The sequence below is a fragment of the Scyliorhinus torazame genome, chromosome 1 (genome assembly GCF_047496885.1).
Source record: "Scyliorhinus torazame isolate Kashiwa2021f chromosome 1, sScyTor2.1, whole genome shotgun sequence".
In the NCBI taxonomy this organism is placed as follows: Eukaryota; Metazoa; Chordata; class Chondrichthyes; order Carcharhiniformes; family Scyliorhinidae; genus Scyliorhinus; species Scyliorhinus torazame.
Genome location: NC_092707.1, coordinates 397,281,755 through 397,300,352, shown reverse-complemented (window position 1 = coordinate 397,300,352; position 18,598 = coordinate 397,281,755). Strand labels below are relative to the sequence as shown.

Here is an 18,598-nt window from a genome sequence, read left to right as displayed (position 1 = left end):
TGCTGGTGAGGTTTAGACCATACAGTCCTTAATCAGGTCCACAGTTAAAATTACATGTTCTATGCTGGCAACCCCGCCCCCTCTCGTTCACACACAACCAGAGGAAGAGCAGTTATGTGGGCCGGAGCATTTCCTCACTAGCCAGAGTTGAGTTCCCACAGATCTGGTGGGGAATTGGCCAAATAGGAATAACCGTTTGTAGTGGAGGGGGTCTTTCATCAGGCAGGATGAAGAATAACTTTATTATATTGAAAGAACTTTATTTTATTTTTCCCTACACCCAGCCCAGCGTTTGTACAATATTCCCATTTGGGTCAGTGAATTGGAGGATTGATTTATGCTTAAAAATTGAATGCATGCTGGCAAGCAGGAGGGGTGCCACCTCTTCAAGCAGTTCTAAGCGTTGTGAATTAAAATGCTTGACTTGAATCATCTCCTTTTTTTTTACTCTCTCTGCAAAATTACCTTTATAAAAGCTTTGTGATGTGTGACCTTTCTCATTCTGATTGGTCTCTCCTCTGTCTGTCCAGCAGTGGGAGACTTTTAGTGAACGCTCCTCCAGCTCGCAAACTCTGACCCAGTTTGATTCTAACATTGCACCAGCTGATCCTGTAAGTGAATCACGTAGAGTGGGCTTTCTGATGTTACGCTTTTGTTTTATTAACCCTGAACTTTTTAAAATAACTTGCTGCTTTTGCATGTGCTAAAGTTAGAAATTGACTATATGTATATACTAATCAACTCTATTCGAAGGAGCTGCTGATAGTGATGCATTCAGATCTTTTTTGCTTCTTGCTGTGCTGTATCCAAATCATCAGCATGCGCTTACAATTGAAGTTCTGTCTCTAATTCTAAAGCCTGCTGTAATGAAATGGTCTCCCTTTTGTTGTAACTGGCGCATCAGTTACAAGTGTGAGAAATCTGCATAATCACTGTCCTTGGATAGGAGGCTAAATTCTGTATGAAGATTTAAAATTTAATTTTTTGCTTCTCCCAGCCCAGTTTATTTGTGTCTCCATTTTTGTTTCCCCTCTCTCATTGTGGCACCACCTCTCTCCCCGTCTGTTTTATACCCACACCTTTCCTCTCAGATTCCACCCGCCCCGAGATATAGTGCTGGGAGCCCTTCAGTCTCAAACCCACCAAGCCATCATTGATGAGAGTGTAGCCTGAGCGACCTGGACTGTTTGCCAGTGCAGAGCAGACACATATAGCCCTGTCTATCCAGTATCCAAATATGAGTTAACCAGCAGGGGAGGCATTCTGGATTAAGAGCACTGACTGAAGTCTCAAATCTTCTCTTCCCTTCCCAGGCCAGTTGTTGCACTCCATTGCAGACTTGGCACAATCTGCTCACTCTGGGTATTAACCATGGGGCACTTCCTGTTCACAATATTGCATCAAATCATACAGTGTCACAGGGGCAGCCTGAAACCTGTGGTGTTATTTCTATGGGAATAAAGAGTAGTTAATAGTTGGGTTCCATAGAAGGTTAATCAGTTCAATCAGATTGTTCAATTGCTCTCAGTGCAAAGTTACTTCGGTATATGTATATTGAAACGTGTGGGAGAAGAAAGTGTATTTGCAGCTTGTACTGTGCAGTAGCCTTGCTTGTTGTTAGTGCAACAATGTCGAATTTGTCAGGGTTGTTACATGGGTAAGCCGTTAAGCTGGAGTGAATTTAGTGCCATCCAGATTGCCAGTTGTTGTATAAATACGGATGTTCGAGGTTCCTTAATTCATCAGGTTTCTCCAAATATACTGCTGACCAGTAGAATTGTCATGAACACAGCATTAGCCAGGGTGATCTGCTGCTCCACTGATTAGCTGGATACAGGAACATCCATTTACAGATTAACCAGTTGTTGCCTCACTTTTACCGCCCACAATGGAAGAGGAAATGTCCGTGGCAGTCTTGCAGCTCCAGTTAATTTTCTATTTTGGATGGATGAATGGTGTGAAAATGTAAGCAAAGAGAGCGAGGAAGGTATGTGAAACCTGCGATTGAAGAGTGGAACAATGAAGTGTAGAAACAAAATTAGATACAGGGAATTCGGGACCGAGAACCATTAACTACTCTTTACTCCCGTAGAAATAACGCCACCGGTTTCAGGCTGTCTCTGTGATTTAAGTATTTTTATTTTGAGATTGTGAGGCTGTGGAATACACTGCTAGAATTGGTGATTTGAAGTCGAGGCCATGGTAATATTTAAGGAATGGTAGATAGGTGGCCGAGAAGTTCAGAATGAAGATGCATGGAAACAGCAGGCACATCCGTGTTCAACTTCCACGTGAGCAGAATTCTAACCCCTTCACTGACTTGGCTGGGGGCAAACAATCGTTCTATGTTGTCAATTTAAAATTTTAAAAAAGGGGTGAGTATTTGTACACAGGCCAGTTAAAACTTATACCACCCGCAGGCTAGCTATAACGATGGCCATGTTGGTGCTGAACTTCATCACAAAAGCTCTGAGGGTAAAGAGTTTGTTACAGTCAAATAGAGTGCTCGTCAGATCGGTTGGAACGCTGTTCCATTTTTGCAGTTCCACACTGGGAAGAAATTGAGTGCTTTCTGTGTAGGAGATCACAGTTGCAGAATCAGTTGAGGTGTTTAAAAGGGAGATAGACACACAAAAAGAAGTTATTGAAAAGTACAAATGAAGGACAGGAATTTGGGTCTGAAAACAAGTATAGCTGTGGTTCGCAACATGATGGAGCAGACTTGATTTTAGTTAAGTGGCTTCCTAGCCTATTATATAGTTTTATAATCCTAGCTTAAAAATCAACATGAGTATGGGATGCACTTATTGCTGAATACTGATAATTTTCTATTCCTTTTTCTCTTCTTCATCTACTTTCCCACCCCCTAAAATGTCATTTACATTTGTAATTTTTTTGCCTCATTTTGGTGTTAGCTCTTTACTGATTTAATAGTGGAATAAGATCGCAGTGCTGTTTAGCATACATTGCAGATTAAGGACTCGGCTAAGTTTATGGGCAATCACTCGCCTTTTTTTTGTTGCATATTTTAATTTGTTTCATACCCTTGTTTGGATGTGTTTGCTGTTTGAATAAGTGTGATTTTAAAGAGCTTTGTATCCACCTCCTTTCCTGTAAGTGGGAGAGTAAGTAACCTCTGCTGCAGTGTCGAGTCATGTCATTCGAACTAGTGGGGTTTACATCAGAGATTCTGCCCACCACCGAGAGAGGCAGAAAGGGAAAGTTATGTGCTTTACTCCAGGGAAGTGTCTTATGTACCTTCTCCCACTACTCATTACTGCACTTAGTGACCACATGATGCTAACGTTGACGGGGTTCTGTCCCACAGACCAAAAAGACCCATTCTTCCACCGCCACTCCTTCACTCCCTCTGCCACCAAGTCCCCACCTCCCCAGGTGTGGAATCTGCCACTGCCCTGATAACGTGCAGAAACGTTGCAAGCAGAATGCCCTGATGAGATGACTGTTAGCATTGCTCTACTCCAGCATTTTTGGTGCCTTTAATTGATATGATGAAATTATGTCACATCTTTCATTTGTGATTGCATTTGCCTTTTGCTGCAGTACGATTTGAAAAGTGCGATGCGGAGAGGCCCAGGAAAATCCATTGCTTTATTGTTGCACACTCCACCAGCATTGGTATGGAGAAGCAGAGCCCAGAGAACTTATCTATCCATCCCACTGTGGAGGAACTGTGCGTGGGATTTTCCATCCTTTCCCGCCAGCGGGATGCACTGGAGGCAAACCCGAGGGCAGGTGTTGCTGGCGGCGGGGACCAGAACACATGGTCAATGGCAAGCCACCTCCACCACTGGAATACAAAAACTGGCTTGAAAGGAAACCATAGCCATCGAGAGAGAATATCATGTCTTCTTTCAAATATCAGAGACCAGTAGGAATTGTACTGAATTGATATTTGAATGTGCTGAAGCTTTTTTTTTGTCAGAGGTAATTCAGGCAAAACTGATTCCTGACCCCCAAGGATTATACATTTTTATAATCACAATAGGTTTTTTTAAATATAAATTTAGAGAACCCAATTCAGGGGAAATTTACCATGGCCAATCCACCTACCCTGCACATCTTTGGGTTGTGGGGGCGAAACCCACGCAAACAGAGAATGTGCAAACTCCACATGGACAGTGACCCAGAGCCGGGATCGAACCTGGGACCTCGGCGCCTTGAGGCAGCAGTGCTAACCACTGCACCACCGTGCCGCCCCTTAATCACAATAGTTTAATAACAGCTGTTCTATGCACTCTCGTCAAAATCATTATGTGCTCTTCATATTCAGAAAGTGAGATTATTAATTGGGTGCATTTTAAAAAGTTCTTCGCTTGAGAATTGTGAATAGTCTGATTCAAATAAATTTTTTTTAAAAAATCTCCTCTTCATCTCATTTTCATTTCATTTCTTCTGCAATTGCTAATGGTATTGTCTTTTTCCTCCACCCCAACCTCCCTTCCTTTACCCCCACCCAAACAATTAACTTGCAGGATACCGCTATCGTTCACCCTGTTCCAATCCGCATGACTCCAAGTAAAATTCACATGCAAGAGATGGAGCTGAAAAGAATTGGAAGTGGTAATGAAAAGGCTGCTCCCATGTCTGTCTGTCTCATTCAGCATTTATTTCTGGGCTGACCATCAAGGTTTTGGTTGTGTAACTATAATCTTCCTTAGTTCCAGAGAAAATGTAATTTTTATATATATACATTTGCCTCTCCTAGCTTGCTAAAGAATATCTTTTCTAAATTATTTGTCAGCACCTCTTTTAAAACAGGTGATAAAATGAGACACTCTCTGCTTGGGCGTGGAATAAGGTTACTTGTTCAACCGTGGAATCTTGATGGGATGGGTGGGTACATGGCAGTTCTTCAGCATCTCCCCCTGGAGTTGCAACCCATTTCATGAATGGAAGGTGTGTGGATTTACTTTGGTTCTTTCCAAAAACACCTCTGTTACCATTTGCCATCATGATGGGCAGATTAGCTTTGACACACACTTTTTGTGTTTTCGTTGTGGCAGGCAAAATTTAACAAGTGCTCTTCCAGGTATTGGCAGACCATGTTTAAAGGGTGCAAATTGGTTGACTTATCCATTTCCTATTCCCGTGACTTTGTCAGTAATATCACTGCCCAGCTTTGTGCTGGGTGCACAACCCGAGAGTCCTCCTGCTCCATTTCCTCAACTCTGCTGAGTTATTTGGGTGGGTCAGCAAGTAGGTTTCAGTGCTTCTGGACACTTGAGGAAGACAGATTAACCAGAGTTCCTCCCTCCAACCGCTATCACGTGGTAAGGCTCCTGCCAGAAATTGCACTTATCCTGTTCCCCTGGTTGAAAAGAAGGGTAGTAGCAGGGTGCCGAGAGAATGATTAACTGACTCGATATTTCCTGTGAAATTGCTGAGGACGTTCTACACCCTTCCCTGGTCTTCAACCTCCCTGAGAGGAGAGGCCAATAGGTGAGGCACAGGAGTTCATGGAATCATAGAATCTCTACAGTGCAGCAGGAGGCCATTCAGCCCATTGTTTCTGCATCGACCCTCTGAAAGAACACCCACCTGGGCCTGCTGCCCGCCCTATCCCTCTAACCACCTCTTTGGACTGTGGGAGGAAACTGGAGCACCTGGAGGAAACCTAGGCAGACACTGGGAGAATATGCAAACTCCACTGTTCACAGGTTGATGTGTAGTCACTCCATGACCAAAATGCATTCATGGTAATCGACCTGCTGTCTACAAAGTCTCTGGACAGGAATTTCTGGCCCAACCTACTGCCCTGATTGTCCGGTCCCAACGGCAGTCAATTGACTTGGCTGGGCCATTGAATCTCCCATGGCAGGTCCCGCCACAACAGGAGTATTCCAGCCTTCAGTTTTCTTCAATATAGATAGATGCAGAGTATCTGTGTCAGGCACATTCAGGATTTTAATGAGAGCTTTTGTGATTATCATAGTACCAGGAGAGTGGACAACTTTCACTTTTTGCACCCATTGCATAAGGTCTCACAGTTCGGTTATGGTGGATATGGAATAACATTTCCACTACATTGTTCCAACCTTTGCCCAACCTCAGGAATCATTCAGTATCTGACCCATTCCCCACTTTCTCCTTCCAGTCATTATGTCCACTTCAGTGAGGTTGCCAGCTTAGGCTAACACTAAGCTCGCTAATACTATGTTGGCTTGGGACTGAATTGAATGTCTGAACCTCAGCTGGCAGAGAGTCTTCAGTACATCATTTGTGGCCTGGATTTGAGCCCAGATCCCAGAGATGAATGAACAGTTCACAGCTGCAGCGCTCCACCCAGCCCCTGTTGTATTATTTTTATCTTCAATAAAAAGGAACACTTTGTGGTTCGATATCCTTTAGGAATACAAATATAATGTTATTTTTGTTATATTGGTTCAAATGTCTCATAACAGGTTCTCAAACTGAAGAAGTATGCTGGGGCTAGAATATTAAATATAATAGGTTTGTCAGTTTGTGGTAGTGGGTGCAATGGGCAAGCGAGATCACTATATAAAGTGCAGTGTTTCAAATCGGGTAAAATTCATGATTGTAGCTGTGTGGACATTACTTAGTTTACATCAGGAGCCATTTTAAGGAGTGAATAGGAAACTTCACAACGCACAAGTTTGCAGACTTGTTCATATTAATAATGGTTATATTTTGAATTTCTGGCCTCTAAAATGCCCTTTCAATGTAAAACTGATCGATGAGGCTACCCAGTGCACAGCTGGCGATGGGAAGCACTTCATGCTTTTACTTGTACTTGGTCCCTGCAGTTATTGATCTCCCTTTTCATTGTAGTGGCATTACTGCATTTTGTGTTTGAAACTAGAAATCGAATTAGGCGGCCGGATTTTGTCTCCGCCGCTGTCAGTTTGATTTCCCAAAGATACATGAACTGTGATGACACCACACTGTATGACTTCATTTCATGAAATGGAGTAATGGATTGTTGCATTTGCTGAGCGTACCCACTACTATCCCTTCTGAAAGGTAATGGGTGCTCGTGCTGCTGTTAGAGTGCATCCAGTGATCTGTTGTGACAGAAATTGTGGCCTAATCATAGGAAGGATTTGTTTTCTTCACATTTTGAATTGTGGTTGATGAAATCCAAATGATTTCTGATGTTGTGTTACAGAACTAACACACCCAACTAGTCCTCTGCTTACAAACTCGCCTGAGCTTTCAGAAGAAGCTAAGTTAGCCACCACTGTGAAGTTTGTTGCAGGAAACACTGTAGGTAAGGGAAATAAATGTTTTGTAGCACTTCTATTTTTGTATATTGTAAGCCGCAGTATAATTTCTATGTTTTTGTTTTTGATTCCTTCATGGGATGTGAACATCGCTGCCACAGGCAACTTTGTCGTCTATTTGTTGTTGACAGGAGTTTCCATTGTATTTTATCTCTGCCACATGGTGCTTTAACTTAAAATCATGCAACTCACCAGCAGAAAGCACGCTGCTTGCATGAGAACAATGTCGGGAAGATTCCCAGTCCTCAAAGTACCATGAGCCTGCACAGGTATAGAATTGTTAGGATTATTCTAGAGGATTGACACTGTTCCAGTCCAAGGAGACTCTGCCAATGGCCCCAACCAGGATGGTCACTTTTTTTGTTTTGACTTGCAACCTACACGAGATGAGGACTTAACTTAGGGGCTGTTTAGCACAGGGCTAAATCGCTGGCTTTGAAAGCAGACCAAGGCAGGCCAGCAGCATGGTTCAATTCCCGTAACAGCCTCCCCGAACAGGCGTCGGAATGTGGCGACTAGGGGCTTTTTACAGTAACTTCATTTGAAGCCTACTTGTGACAATAAGCGATTTTCATTTTCATGACTTGCTTTTATTTTGTCCTTCTCTCTTTTGGCTGCCCATTCTGTGCACAGTTCTTACTACTCAAGTCGCTTCATCAGAATTTTATTAATAAGGAGATCAGGGGTTATGGGGAGAAGGCAGGAGAATGGGGATGAGAAAATATCAGCCATGATTGAATGGCGGAGCAGACTCGATGGGCCGAGTGGCCCAATTCTGCTCCTATGACGTGTGGTCTAATTTACTCATGGAATATGTACTGTTTTTGCTGGAATTTCTGCATTATATTTGGGCAATTTTGAATAATGTTTTAAATTCAATTCCTTTTCTAGCTGATGGATACAGTAGTTCAGATTCGTTTGTTTCAGAGACTGATCAGATCGGAAACAACATAACTCGGCAACGGTAAGTGGAGACTTCTCTGGGGAGATGCTAGGCTTGTGGTTTTATAGAATTAAATTACTATGTGGAGGGAAATATATTATGATTAATATGTTCTCTCGAGAGTTTTTAAAAAACGTAATGGGCTTAATTCAGTAGAGAAGGCACCTGATCACGGAGGTGAAAGCATACATCACTTTCTCAGACATGTTTGTGCTCTCCACAGTTCACATTCAGGCACTTCCCCAGACAATACTCTCAAGACTGCTGCACCTCCTCCACCTCCACCAAGACCCCAGCCTTCACATTCAAGATCCTCATCCCTAGATATGAACAGAACCTTCGCTGCCAGCAACGCAGGTGGGTTTATTGTAGAGATTTTCTTGTCAAATCGTGCAGAATATTTTAAAAGCGGTTTGGGGAGTATGGTCATCGATGCAGAGATTACAGTTTAAATTCTGGCCGCGGCATCTTGCTACCAGCGTGCGGAAGGAGTCGGCTGCTGGTGTGGTAATAGGTCAGTTTGTGATGTTTTGTAAGTCGAACGTGACGTGCTTTTGAGAATATCTGGTCATTTGCTTTTCTGCTTTTCCTTTTCATAACTGCTGCTCTGAAGGGCAACCGCAAGCTGGAGTTGTCACCTGTCCCCCTGCAGTGCCTCCGAGACCTCAGCCCACGCAGGTAAATGAATTGGCTCAATAGGGCTGAGCTTTAAAAATCTAATGTTGGCTGTGAAGTGTATGCTGAACTTGACTGAGGCACTCACTTGCCTACGCCAGTGTGTGAAAACTAAAGTAAAATGATTGGGAGTCGGTATGAATAATCGGGACTTGAAACGCCAGACTTATGCCATGTTCCTGCTGTTAGTCTAGTCTAAGTTTAGTGTCAACAAACACATTTGGCATAGCATTTTTAATAAAATGTAATTGTCCCAAGTTTTTCCATTTTTAGTACAGGTCATTCGGATATCATGCCATTTTATTTAAAGCTGCGGAAAACTCGCTGTATGTGTTTCAGAATTTTTGAAGTAGTATCTTCAACAAATAGTGACAATTTTCAGACAATTGTACGTGTCTTGAATTTAAATTGGTGCGCCACAACGCTAAGGATGAAATGCATCTCTCCTGTTGTGCTGCCTTTATCTAGGTCACTGCGCCCCCATTGCATCGCGCTGCAGAGGCTGATGGCCACGCAGCCCACACTAGCACCTCGCCTCACCAGATGCCAGAGCAGCCCAACTTTGCTGATTTCCGGCAATTTGAAGCGTTTGTGTCAAAGAGCACAGAGCAGCAAATGGATGACTCGGCCAAGCATTCGGAAGCCATTCCGGTGAGCATTGTTTGAGCTTCGTCACTGGCGATTAGGGCTGAAATGTTAATCGTCTGCATTTGTGACCAATATTCAATCAACATTTAAATGTATTTTAGGCTGAAAAACCTCAAGATTCAACAGGGACCCTAAGAACAACAAAATTAGATGGTTCCAGTGATGAAAAGCCAACTGGAAACACAGTACGTAGAATCCTTAATTAAGCTGTTTATAATAAGTGATAGAGTGGCCTCTGAATGCCCATGCCATCCTAATTCCAGGTTACAGGAGAACCTTTACACATAGGAGTCGGGTGGCTGCTGTTCTATGGGGACTGCAATAGTTTATGGAGACCATGCTCAATTATTTTCCGCTAACCCCCCCACATCAAATAAGTCAGTGATTGCTTTTTTTTTTTAAATCATCCCACTTTAAGTTCCCTTTGGAAGGGAATACCCTGAAAACGGCATATCTGCATCCAGTCATCTGGACCTATTGTAAGAGACATCTGAAATCTGAACCTGCGTTAGGATACAACCAAACCTTGTCACTCTCTGGATTACCTGCAAAACTGAACACTACGACGAACATAGATGCACGTTCCTTTTTGAATGCCCCACTCGTCTCCACTTCTGTTTTGCTTTGAAAAGGCCCAAACTTATCATTCTTTTGCAGTTAGCACTGTTTTGTAGTTCAGATTTTAACATCAATGCTTTTCCATCTTTCCTAAGTTTTATAGCAGTTTGTTTTTATGCAGCATCTTTGATGTCATAAAATGACATGGCGCTTCAGAGGAGCTTAATCAGGCAATGTTTCACACCAAGGCAATGTTTCACACCAAGACATATTTGGGCAGGTGATCAAAAGCTTTGCTCACAGATGTAGGTTTTGAGGCTCCTCTTAAAGGAGGACAGTGTGGCAGGAGAGGTTTTAGCAGTGTAACTGAAGCCAATGGCTGATCTGTAAGGATTTAATCACCTGCTAGGTCGCATTCCTAGCATTGTTTGGCATCTTTGAAATTGTCTATATATGTGTTTCTGGAACAGACCTCTTCATTCACCTGAGGAAGGAGCAGCGCTCCGAAAGCTAGTGACATCGAAACAAACCTGTTGGACTTTAACCTGGTGTTGTAAGACTTCGTACTGTGCTCACCCCAGTCCAACGCCGGCATCTCCACATCATGAGCTGTGAAAGTCCGGGATGCCCCAAGAGGCCAGAGTTGGAGATGGTCACAGAGGGAAGGGAAAAGGGGTTAGATGACATGAATGAGAATTTTAATCGAGGCATTATTGGGCTGAGGTCAATGAACATAAGGGAATGTTGGGTGAATTGAACATGGTGCAAGTTGGAACATGGGCAGCAGAGTTTTAGATATCAGAAAAAATGTCTGATTTCACCAATTACGTTTGCAATGTTCATCAAAAAACAGCCGAGACTTCAGCAGCACTGCATGTTTCGAGAGATGCCACAGAAAACCGTGCAGCGCAGAGGATAAAAATGGACACCAGGGTGAAAATCTGATCCAAGAGCCACCTACAAATCAGCTGAAATGGAATCTGATGTTGAATATTATTTAGGAATTTTATGAATCCTACCTTTTTTTTGTTTTTGAAATTACAGGTTAAAAGTACATCATCTCTTGTCCCTCCTCCAAAGCCTGTCCGCAGGAGACTGAAGTCTGATGACGAACTTCGTGCTGAACCGGATGAGCTTGCCCCAAAAACTAGTATAATTAATCCTGTGCCCATTGCACAGTCATCGATTCCAAGGTATAATTCTATTTAAATCCTGTACCCATCCAGATTGTTTTCCAGTGATCAATCAGTGTAGCATGTTGGATCTGGGTGCATGTCAAAGCAATTGGCAGCATGGTAGCATTGTGGATAGCACAATTGCTTCACAGCTCCAGGGTCCCAGGTTTGATTCCGGCTTGGGTCACTCTGTGCGGAGTCTGCACATCCTCCCCATGTGTGCGTGGGTTTCCTCAGGGTGCTCCGGTTTACTCCCACAGTCCAAAGATGTGCGGGTTAGGTGGATTGGCCATGATAAATTGCCCTTAGTGTCCAAAGTTTCCCTTAGTGTTGGGTGGGGTTACTGGGTTATGGGGATGGGGTGGAGGTGTTGACCTTGGGTAGGGTGCTCTTTCCAAGAGCCAGTGCAGACTCGATGGGCTGAATGGCCTCCTTCTGCACTGTAAATTCTATGATAATTGACAGTTCGTTATCCACATTGTTACTCATCTCAATATTTAGTTTATTTTCTCCTGCCATTTGGTGTTGTGAACTCTTCCAAACTGCGGAGGCAGTCTCATCTGCTGAAATATAATTTGACTGCCGTTATGAGCAAAAGCACGCTGTGACAACTTGCTGTAAATTACCCTCTTCTCTGCTCACTTACCCCAAACGGTAAGTGGCTAATCTTTGCCTACCAATTCTCCACAATAGTTCAGCTTGAAATTGGGGACTTGCCATGTGGTAAATTTGTGGCTTTAATATTCTGTTACACTCTTTCACTACAAATGTAATGTTTATAAAGAGGAACGGGAGATTATAGCTGACCCATAAAATCATCTATTCAAATAAATCAGTGAGCTGAATGTCTGCCCCGTGCCAATACACCGCCCCATCCCCAATCCCTTCCATTGGCTGGAAAGATTTTAATGGAATAGTTTAGTCACATCTAACTGATTCCTAGTTGGGATAAGGCTTAATAGTGTACAGTGGTTGATATCAAGTGCTGAACTTCAAAGGGACTCAGGTTGGTGTCCTTGTTCTTGAGTCACTGAAAGCTAATGTGCAGGTACAGGAAGCAATTAAGGCAAAGAGGATATTTGTATAAGGGGAAAGACGTCTTACTGCAATTACATGGAGCCATGGTGACACCACACCTGCAGTATTGTGTGCAGTTTTGGTCTCCTTATCTAAGGATAAATATACTTGCCGTGGGGGGAGTGCAACAGGGGTGCACCAAAATAATTCCTCGGATGGAGGAAGTGTCCTGAAAGGAAAGGTTAAATAGACTGGGCCTTTATACTCTGGGGTATACAGGAATGAGAGGTGATCCCATTCAAACATCTATATTCCTACAAGGCTTGACAGGGTAGATGCAGGAAGGATGCCATCCCCTAGCTGGGGACTTGCTTGAATTAGGGGAAGCAGTAGCGTAATGGAATTGTCACTGGGCAGGCTAGTAATCCAGAGACCAGGATAATGCTCTGGGGACCTGGGTTCAAACCCCACCTCGGTAGATGAATTCACCATTTTGTTTGCGTTCAATAAAAATCTGAAACCATTGTCAATTGTCGAAAAACCCATCTGGTTCACTAATGTCCTTTAGGGAAGGAAATCTGCCGTCCTTACCTGATCTGGCCTACATGTGACTCAAAACTCTCTGAAACGGGCTGGCAAACCACTCCGTTTCAGGGCAATTAGGGGTGGACAATAGATGCTGGCCCAGCCTGCGACACCCACGTCTCATCAATACATTTTTTAAAAACAGGCCATTTAGGACTAAAATGAGGGATTTCTTCACACCGAGGTTGATGAATATTTGGAATTCTCAAACCCCAGAGGGCTGTGAAGTCACGTAACGGTCAACTGAGAGTTACATAGATTTTAACATTAAAAATTTACGGGATGTGAAAATAGTGTTAGAAAATCAGTCGCCATCTCATTGAATGCAAGAGTGGGCTTGAAGGGCCGAATGGCCTACTCCTGTTCCTATTTCTTACCTTATTACTTGCATGTCGCTGAGGCCAGGGCCGAGGATTGTTGAAAATGGGAAGTATCGCATTGGTGAATTAGTGACTTAACTCCAGTCACTTGACATTGGAGCTCAATTATGCTGGGACAGAATTGGATCTTTACTTTGCATCCACACCAGATCCTGGGAGTGCCACTTTAAGGGCCTTGTGAAAAGCGTTGATCACGACCTTGTTGACATTTTTCCCCCCTTGCTTTTTACTTGCACCAGGAAAATGAGACCTGATTTCCAGTGGCAGAATCCTGGACGGGACTGGACCTACTGAGTTCTATTGCATCGAGTGCTAACACATGTTGCCAGTCTATGTACCAGTCACCACCCTGCCTTACTGTGAGGGGAGCAGAAACAAAATGTGACAAAGCTGGGGGGGTCAAGAGGGAGAAAGCTATTAATGCACCTTCTTTAATTATAGGTCATTTGGCAAAGATAAAAAGTCTATTCAGGCTTCGATCCGAAGAAATAAGGAAACTAACACGGTGTTAGCCAGACTCAACAGTGAATTACAACAGCAGCTGAAGGTACTGGGTGCAATACCATTGAAACTTAAATAAACATCAATGCTTGTGACACTCCGAACAGCAAATTTAACTTGGCCTATCTTTCTGTGTTTTCTCTCCAATTACCTTGGTTAAAGAGGTGATACTAAAGGATGGAGATCACCATAAGGACAATTGGATCGATTCTAAACGATTCAATAATCCAAGTATTTTGGCTCTTTATTAGTTTCATTAATCTTTTATGGCTCCCAATTAAAAGTTGCTCAATAGTCCTTTCCACAAGTGACTTGGATATGGGCGGAATCCTGAGCCGTTAACAGTGAGTTAATTTGTAATTTCCCTGCCCACACAACCTCGAGATTAATGCATTAATCTTCCTAAAGAAGGACTTTGGAATAAAAATTGGAAGGTTCTGGAACATTAATAAAAACCTCAGGAGTACCGTGATCTTCACGGACTACACCCACCCCGCCAACAAAAGCGGGAGCCTGTCCCACCCCTTAAAACCCCCTTCATCTGCTCCACCAGCCATGCCAAGTTCTATTTATGTAGCTGCTCCCATCCTGTGCCACCTGGATGCCCAGATATCTGAAATTCGCCACCACCACCTTAAACGGCAGCTCGTCCAACATCCTTTCCTGCCCCCTCGCCTGGATCAGAAAGACCTCGCTCTTTCCCATGTTTAACTTATACCCACAGAACCAGCCAAATTCCTCCAAACTGTCCATGCCCCCCCCATACCTTCCAATGGGTCCGATGTGTAAAGCCACAAATCGTCCACATCTAGCAAAACCCTGTGCTCCACCCCCCACGCTCTCCTTGGCTCTATCGCCAAGGCAAAGAGCAATGGGGAGTGTGGCCATTCCTGCCTCATCCCATGATGCAACTGAAATACCCCAAACTCGCCCGGCTTGTCCTTACACTCGCTTATACAACTGGAGCCGATCCACAAACCCCTGCCCAAACCCGAACCGTCAAAGTACCTCCCACAAATATTCACATTCTACCCGATCAAAGGCCTTCTCCGCGTCCATAGCAACCGCCACATCCACATTCCGTCCCTCCGAGGGCATCATTATAATGTTCAACAAATGCCTAACGTTAGCCGGCAGATGCCTCCCTTTAACAAACCCCGTCTGGTCTTCCCCTATCATCCCGGCACACAGTCCTCAATTTGCGGGTCTAGGATCTTTGCCAGCAATTTGCCGTCTGCATTCAGCAGTGATATCGGATGGTAGGACCCACACAGCTCCGGGTCCTTATCCTGCTTCAAAGTTGAGGGTAACGGGGGGGGGGGGGGGGGCTGACATTTCTCCCTCGCCTCATTGAATGTCCTTGACCAGCAGGGGCCCCAGGTCTCCCAAAAACTTTTAATAAAATTCCTGGGGCCCAGGATCTTCCCTGCCTGCATTTCCTGAGTCTGAGAATTAGCCAGTGCTGCTCTTGGCAGAAGTGTGAGAACAAGTGGGCGAGCATGTCCTGAAAATGCTCAAGTTTCTTCTGGGCTAAATCGCTGGCTTTTAAAGCAGACTAAGGCAGGCCAGCAGCCACGGTTCAATTCCCGTACCAGCCTCCCCGAACAGGTGCCGGAATGTGGCGACTAGGGGCTTTTCACAGTAACTTCATTGAAGCCTTCTCGTGACAATAAGCGATTTTCATTTCATTGCAAGTGTGAAGAATTAACCAAAGCCTTTTCTTTCTCTCTCCCTCTCCTCTCTCCATCCCGGACAATCATCATAGGATGTGCTTGAGGAGAGAATCTCTCTCGAGGTCCAACTGGAGCAGCTTCGGCCATTTTCGCACTTGTAACAGAGCCTCCTGATGCTTGGATGAGACTAAAAACCGTGTTTGGTCCGAGTGTGTCACCGGACCCTCCACCCTGCAGACAGCTTACCCGTGTTCAGCATCGCCGGTCTACTATGCAGAGATAGTTTACGTGGTTAATTTTATCAAGCTGCAGACTTGACATGTGGCTGCAGTGTGTTTCAGGTATTGGGGGAGGGGGCAATAATGTAAGAGGAAGTTGTAAAGCTTATGGGCATTCGGGCCTGGATGGGGAGGGATTTGCAACAGTGTTGATTCTACAGAAGAGCGAATATTTTAACAAACCCTCCTGGATCAGTCCAACATTACAGACAGCAGAGCTCGATTGCCAACAGGACAGAGATCCTAAATGAGATGCCCTGTTGAATCTTCTGGACTTGCTGTGGTTGAAAGAGGGAAGCTACCAGCCAGCTGCAACAGTGAAGCACCCCCGCGCTCAGTCGGTCAAACTCCTTGACTGGTATTTAGTTTGGGAATGTTACTTTGATTAGAGTTATTGTGGTCGTGCAAAAGTTAGGGATGGAAGAGCTGTGCTGGAGTGGAAAATGTCCGTGCCAGTGTCTCAAATGCTTCTCTCCTGAATCTGCATAGCTTACTTTTTGGACGAGGAGCGGGGCTTTCTCGCATTTTGTGTGTGAAAATGGCTTGCCTTGCCCTTTATACTTTCAGATCATTCAAAAAAAAAAAAAAAAATTGTTTCATTGCATTACTGCAGAAAAACACTAAGAACGCAATGTCCCTATACATTTGGAACAACCTCGGGGGGGAGGAGATATGTAATTAAATATTTTGCACTACTGACGTACAAGTGTATTCATGAACTGGTAGGCATGGTTCAAAACCACTTTTTAATTGGAGGGGGTAAATGATAATATATGTTCAAAGTCGGGGTGAAAGTTTAGAGACAGCCGCTAAGGTTTTTTAATAAATATAAGACAGTCAGTTGTTAAGGACTAACAGCCTGTTGTGTCTATGTTAAAGCAGTCTGTTGGTTTGTGTATGTCAAGATGCTTGTGGTCAGCTGGCCTTTTTAACTTGAGTCCACTGAACTCACTAATGAAGCTGCTGTGTAGCCATATCCCAGTGGCTTAACTGTTTCATACAGTACATGAACCTGACGGCTGCTCATGCCCCTGCAGTTAAGGGATGAGGTGCAAGTGTTATGCTTTTGGCTTTGCAATCCCCATCCATCGCTGCTGCCTGTCCACTCGTAGGGTGCATCCATCAAAGGTAACAGGATCTTAAAACGACAGGCCCTGCCTGTGAGAAGGGGGAAAAAAAACAAAGTGCAGCAACAGCAATGTCGCTTCTCTTTAAATCATTCAGGAGGGAGGCTGGGGGCGAATCTGTGCAGTTTGCATGGATTGTTCATTAAGCGGGTGAATCTATACTCCTCTTCCCATTCTTGCTCAAAATGACTGTCTAATATGTGGGGTTTGTGCAGTAGCAGAGTATGTGGGGATAAATTGCGCTGATTTAGGAAAGACAAGTTTTTGTGTGTGTGGATGTGTTAATGACGGGGAGCTCTGATATTTCTCACAACACAGCCTCTATCTGCATGTTACTGACTGATTTCCATTCCACCAAAATAGCCTTCTGAGTACTGAATACATACTGTCCCTCTCCCTGACACTGGGAAAGATGATCCTCTTTAAATTTAAATACTGGGTGTTTAATCGAAAATTGTACAGAGCTGGAGAATATTTCTTTAAATTATTATGCGAAGAACAAGATTTTATAATTAAGTTTTACTTCCGCCTTCAGTATTCTAAGGGTTAATGTGATTTGCGGTTTCTTATGTCCGAAAATATATATATTCCTCTCTGTTCAAAGAAAAAAAAATGTTTTCTTTCAATTTGGGATTTTCTTTGGTTTCTGTAACTTCAAGCCTTGCTGTTCTGGCTTTGTACTTTGATAAAGAGGAGGGATGGACAGGGAGGAAAGGCTTCATATTCTGGTCTAATCCGAGCCGCCTTGTTCAGGTCAATGTACTGTATAAGGGGAATGATGTAAATTGTATAATATACACTTTTGATCTTGTATGTAAATTTCCATTACATTGCTGACTAACAGCAACTCTATTTAATTGCTTATTCTAGCTCTGGGATCTTGGATGTTAACGTGCATGGATGTATCTTGGCAGAGCAAACTAGCAACTGTGATTTTTACACAAATAAAACAGCACAATATTTTATCTGACTACTTGCTCCATTCTCTGTTCATAAGAACCTAAAGAAATGGGAGCAGGAGGAAGCCATAAGAGACCACCAGCTTGCTGGGCCATCCAGTAAGATCATGGCTGAACTTCTGCTCATTTCCATCTTTCCCCTGTAATAATAATAATCTTAGTGTCACAAGTAGGCTTACATTAACACTGCAATGAAGTTACTGTGGAAAGCGCCTGTTCAAGTACACAGAGGGAGAATTCAGAATGTCCCATTCACCTAACAAGCACGCCTTTCGGGACTTGTGGGAGGAAACTCGCGCAGACACTGGGAGAACGTGCAGACTCTGCACAGCAGGGAATCTAACCTGGGTGCTGTGAAGCAACAGGGCTAACCACTGTGTTACAGCAGTGTTCTTCAAACTCGGAGGTGCAACCCGTGGATGGGTCGCGGGCGGGTGCCGGGAAGGTCACGGAGCCGTCCTTCGCGGTGCACCCGATCGCGCAAATCCCCGCGCAGCAGCCGGCTTTTAATAACGCCGGCTACAAGAGGCCTTAAAAATGGCCGCGAACATGTAAAAAAAAAAATTCGGCCGCATTGCGCATGCGCGCACAAACATCGGTGCGCATGTGCAAAACTATGCGCATGCGCAGTGCGGCCGCTATTTTTTTAAACGGTCGCAGCTTTTTGTTTTACAAGTTTGGGGGGGGGGGTTTATTCATTTAATTCATTTATTTTATTCATTTAATTTTTATTTTTTAAATTTATTTTATTCATTTAATTTTTTAATTTTTTTACAAGTTCGGGGGGGGGGGGGGTTTATTTGATAAAATTCTA

The 18,598-nt window shown here is 43.8% G+C and overlaps 1 protein-coding gene across 5 annotated transcripts in view; it reads left to right on the top strand.

Moving 5' to 3' along the window:
* Nucleotides 1–17,795, top strand: part of reps1 (RALBP1 associated Eps domain containing 1) — a 111,608-nt gene extending 93,813 nt beyond the window's left edge. For all 5 annotated transcript variants that reach the window (XM_072513655.1, XM_072513646.1, XM_072513665.1 and 2 more), the window contains exons 9-19: nt 531–611; nt 4,497–4,584; nt 7,151–7,252; nt 8,157–8,229; nt 8,432–8,565; nt 8,822–8,886; nt 9,352–9,534; nt 9,633–9,716; nt 11,134–11,282; nt 13,688–13,793; nt 15,513–17,795. In XM_072513655.1, coding sequence (XP_072369756.1) covers nt 531–611; nt 4,497–4,584; nt 7,151–7,252; nt 8,157–8,229; nt 8,432–8,565; nt 8,822–8,886; nt 9,352–9,534; nt 9,633–9,716; nt 11,134–11,282; nt 13,688–13,793; nt 15,513–15,581 — 1,134 coding nt within the window. In that variant the 3' untranslated portion in view covers nt 15,582–17,795. The remainder of the gene's footprint in view (nt 1–530; nt 612–4,496; nt 4,585–7,150; nt 7,253–8,156; nt 8,230–8,431; nt 8,566–8,821; nt 8,887–9,351; nt 9,535–9,632; nt 9,717–11,133; nt 11,283–13,687; nt 13,794–15,512) is intronic.
* The last annotated feature ends 803 nt before the right edge of the window (nt 17,796–18,598 follow it).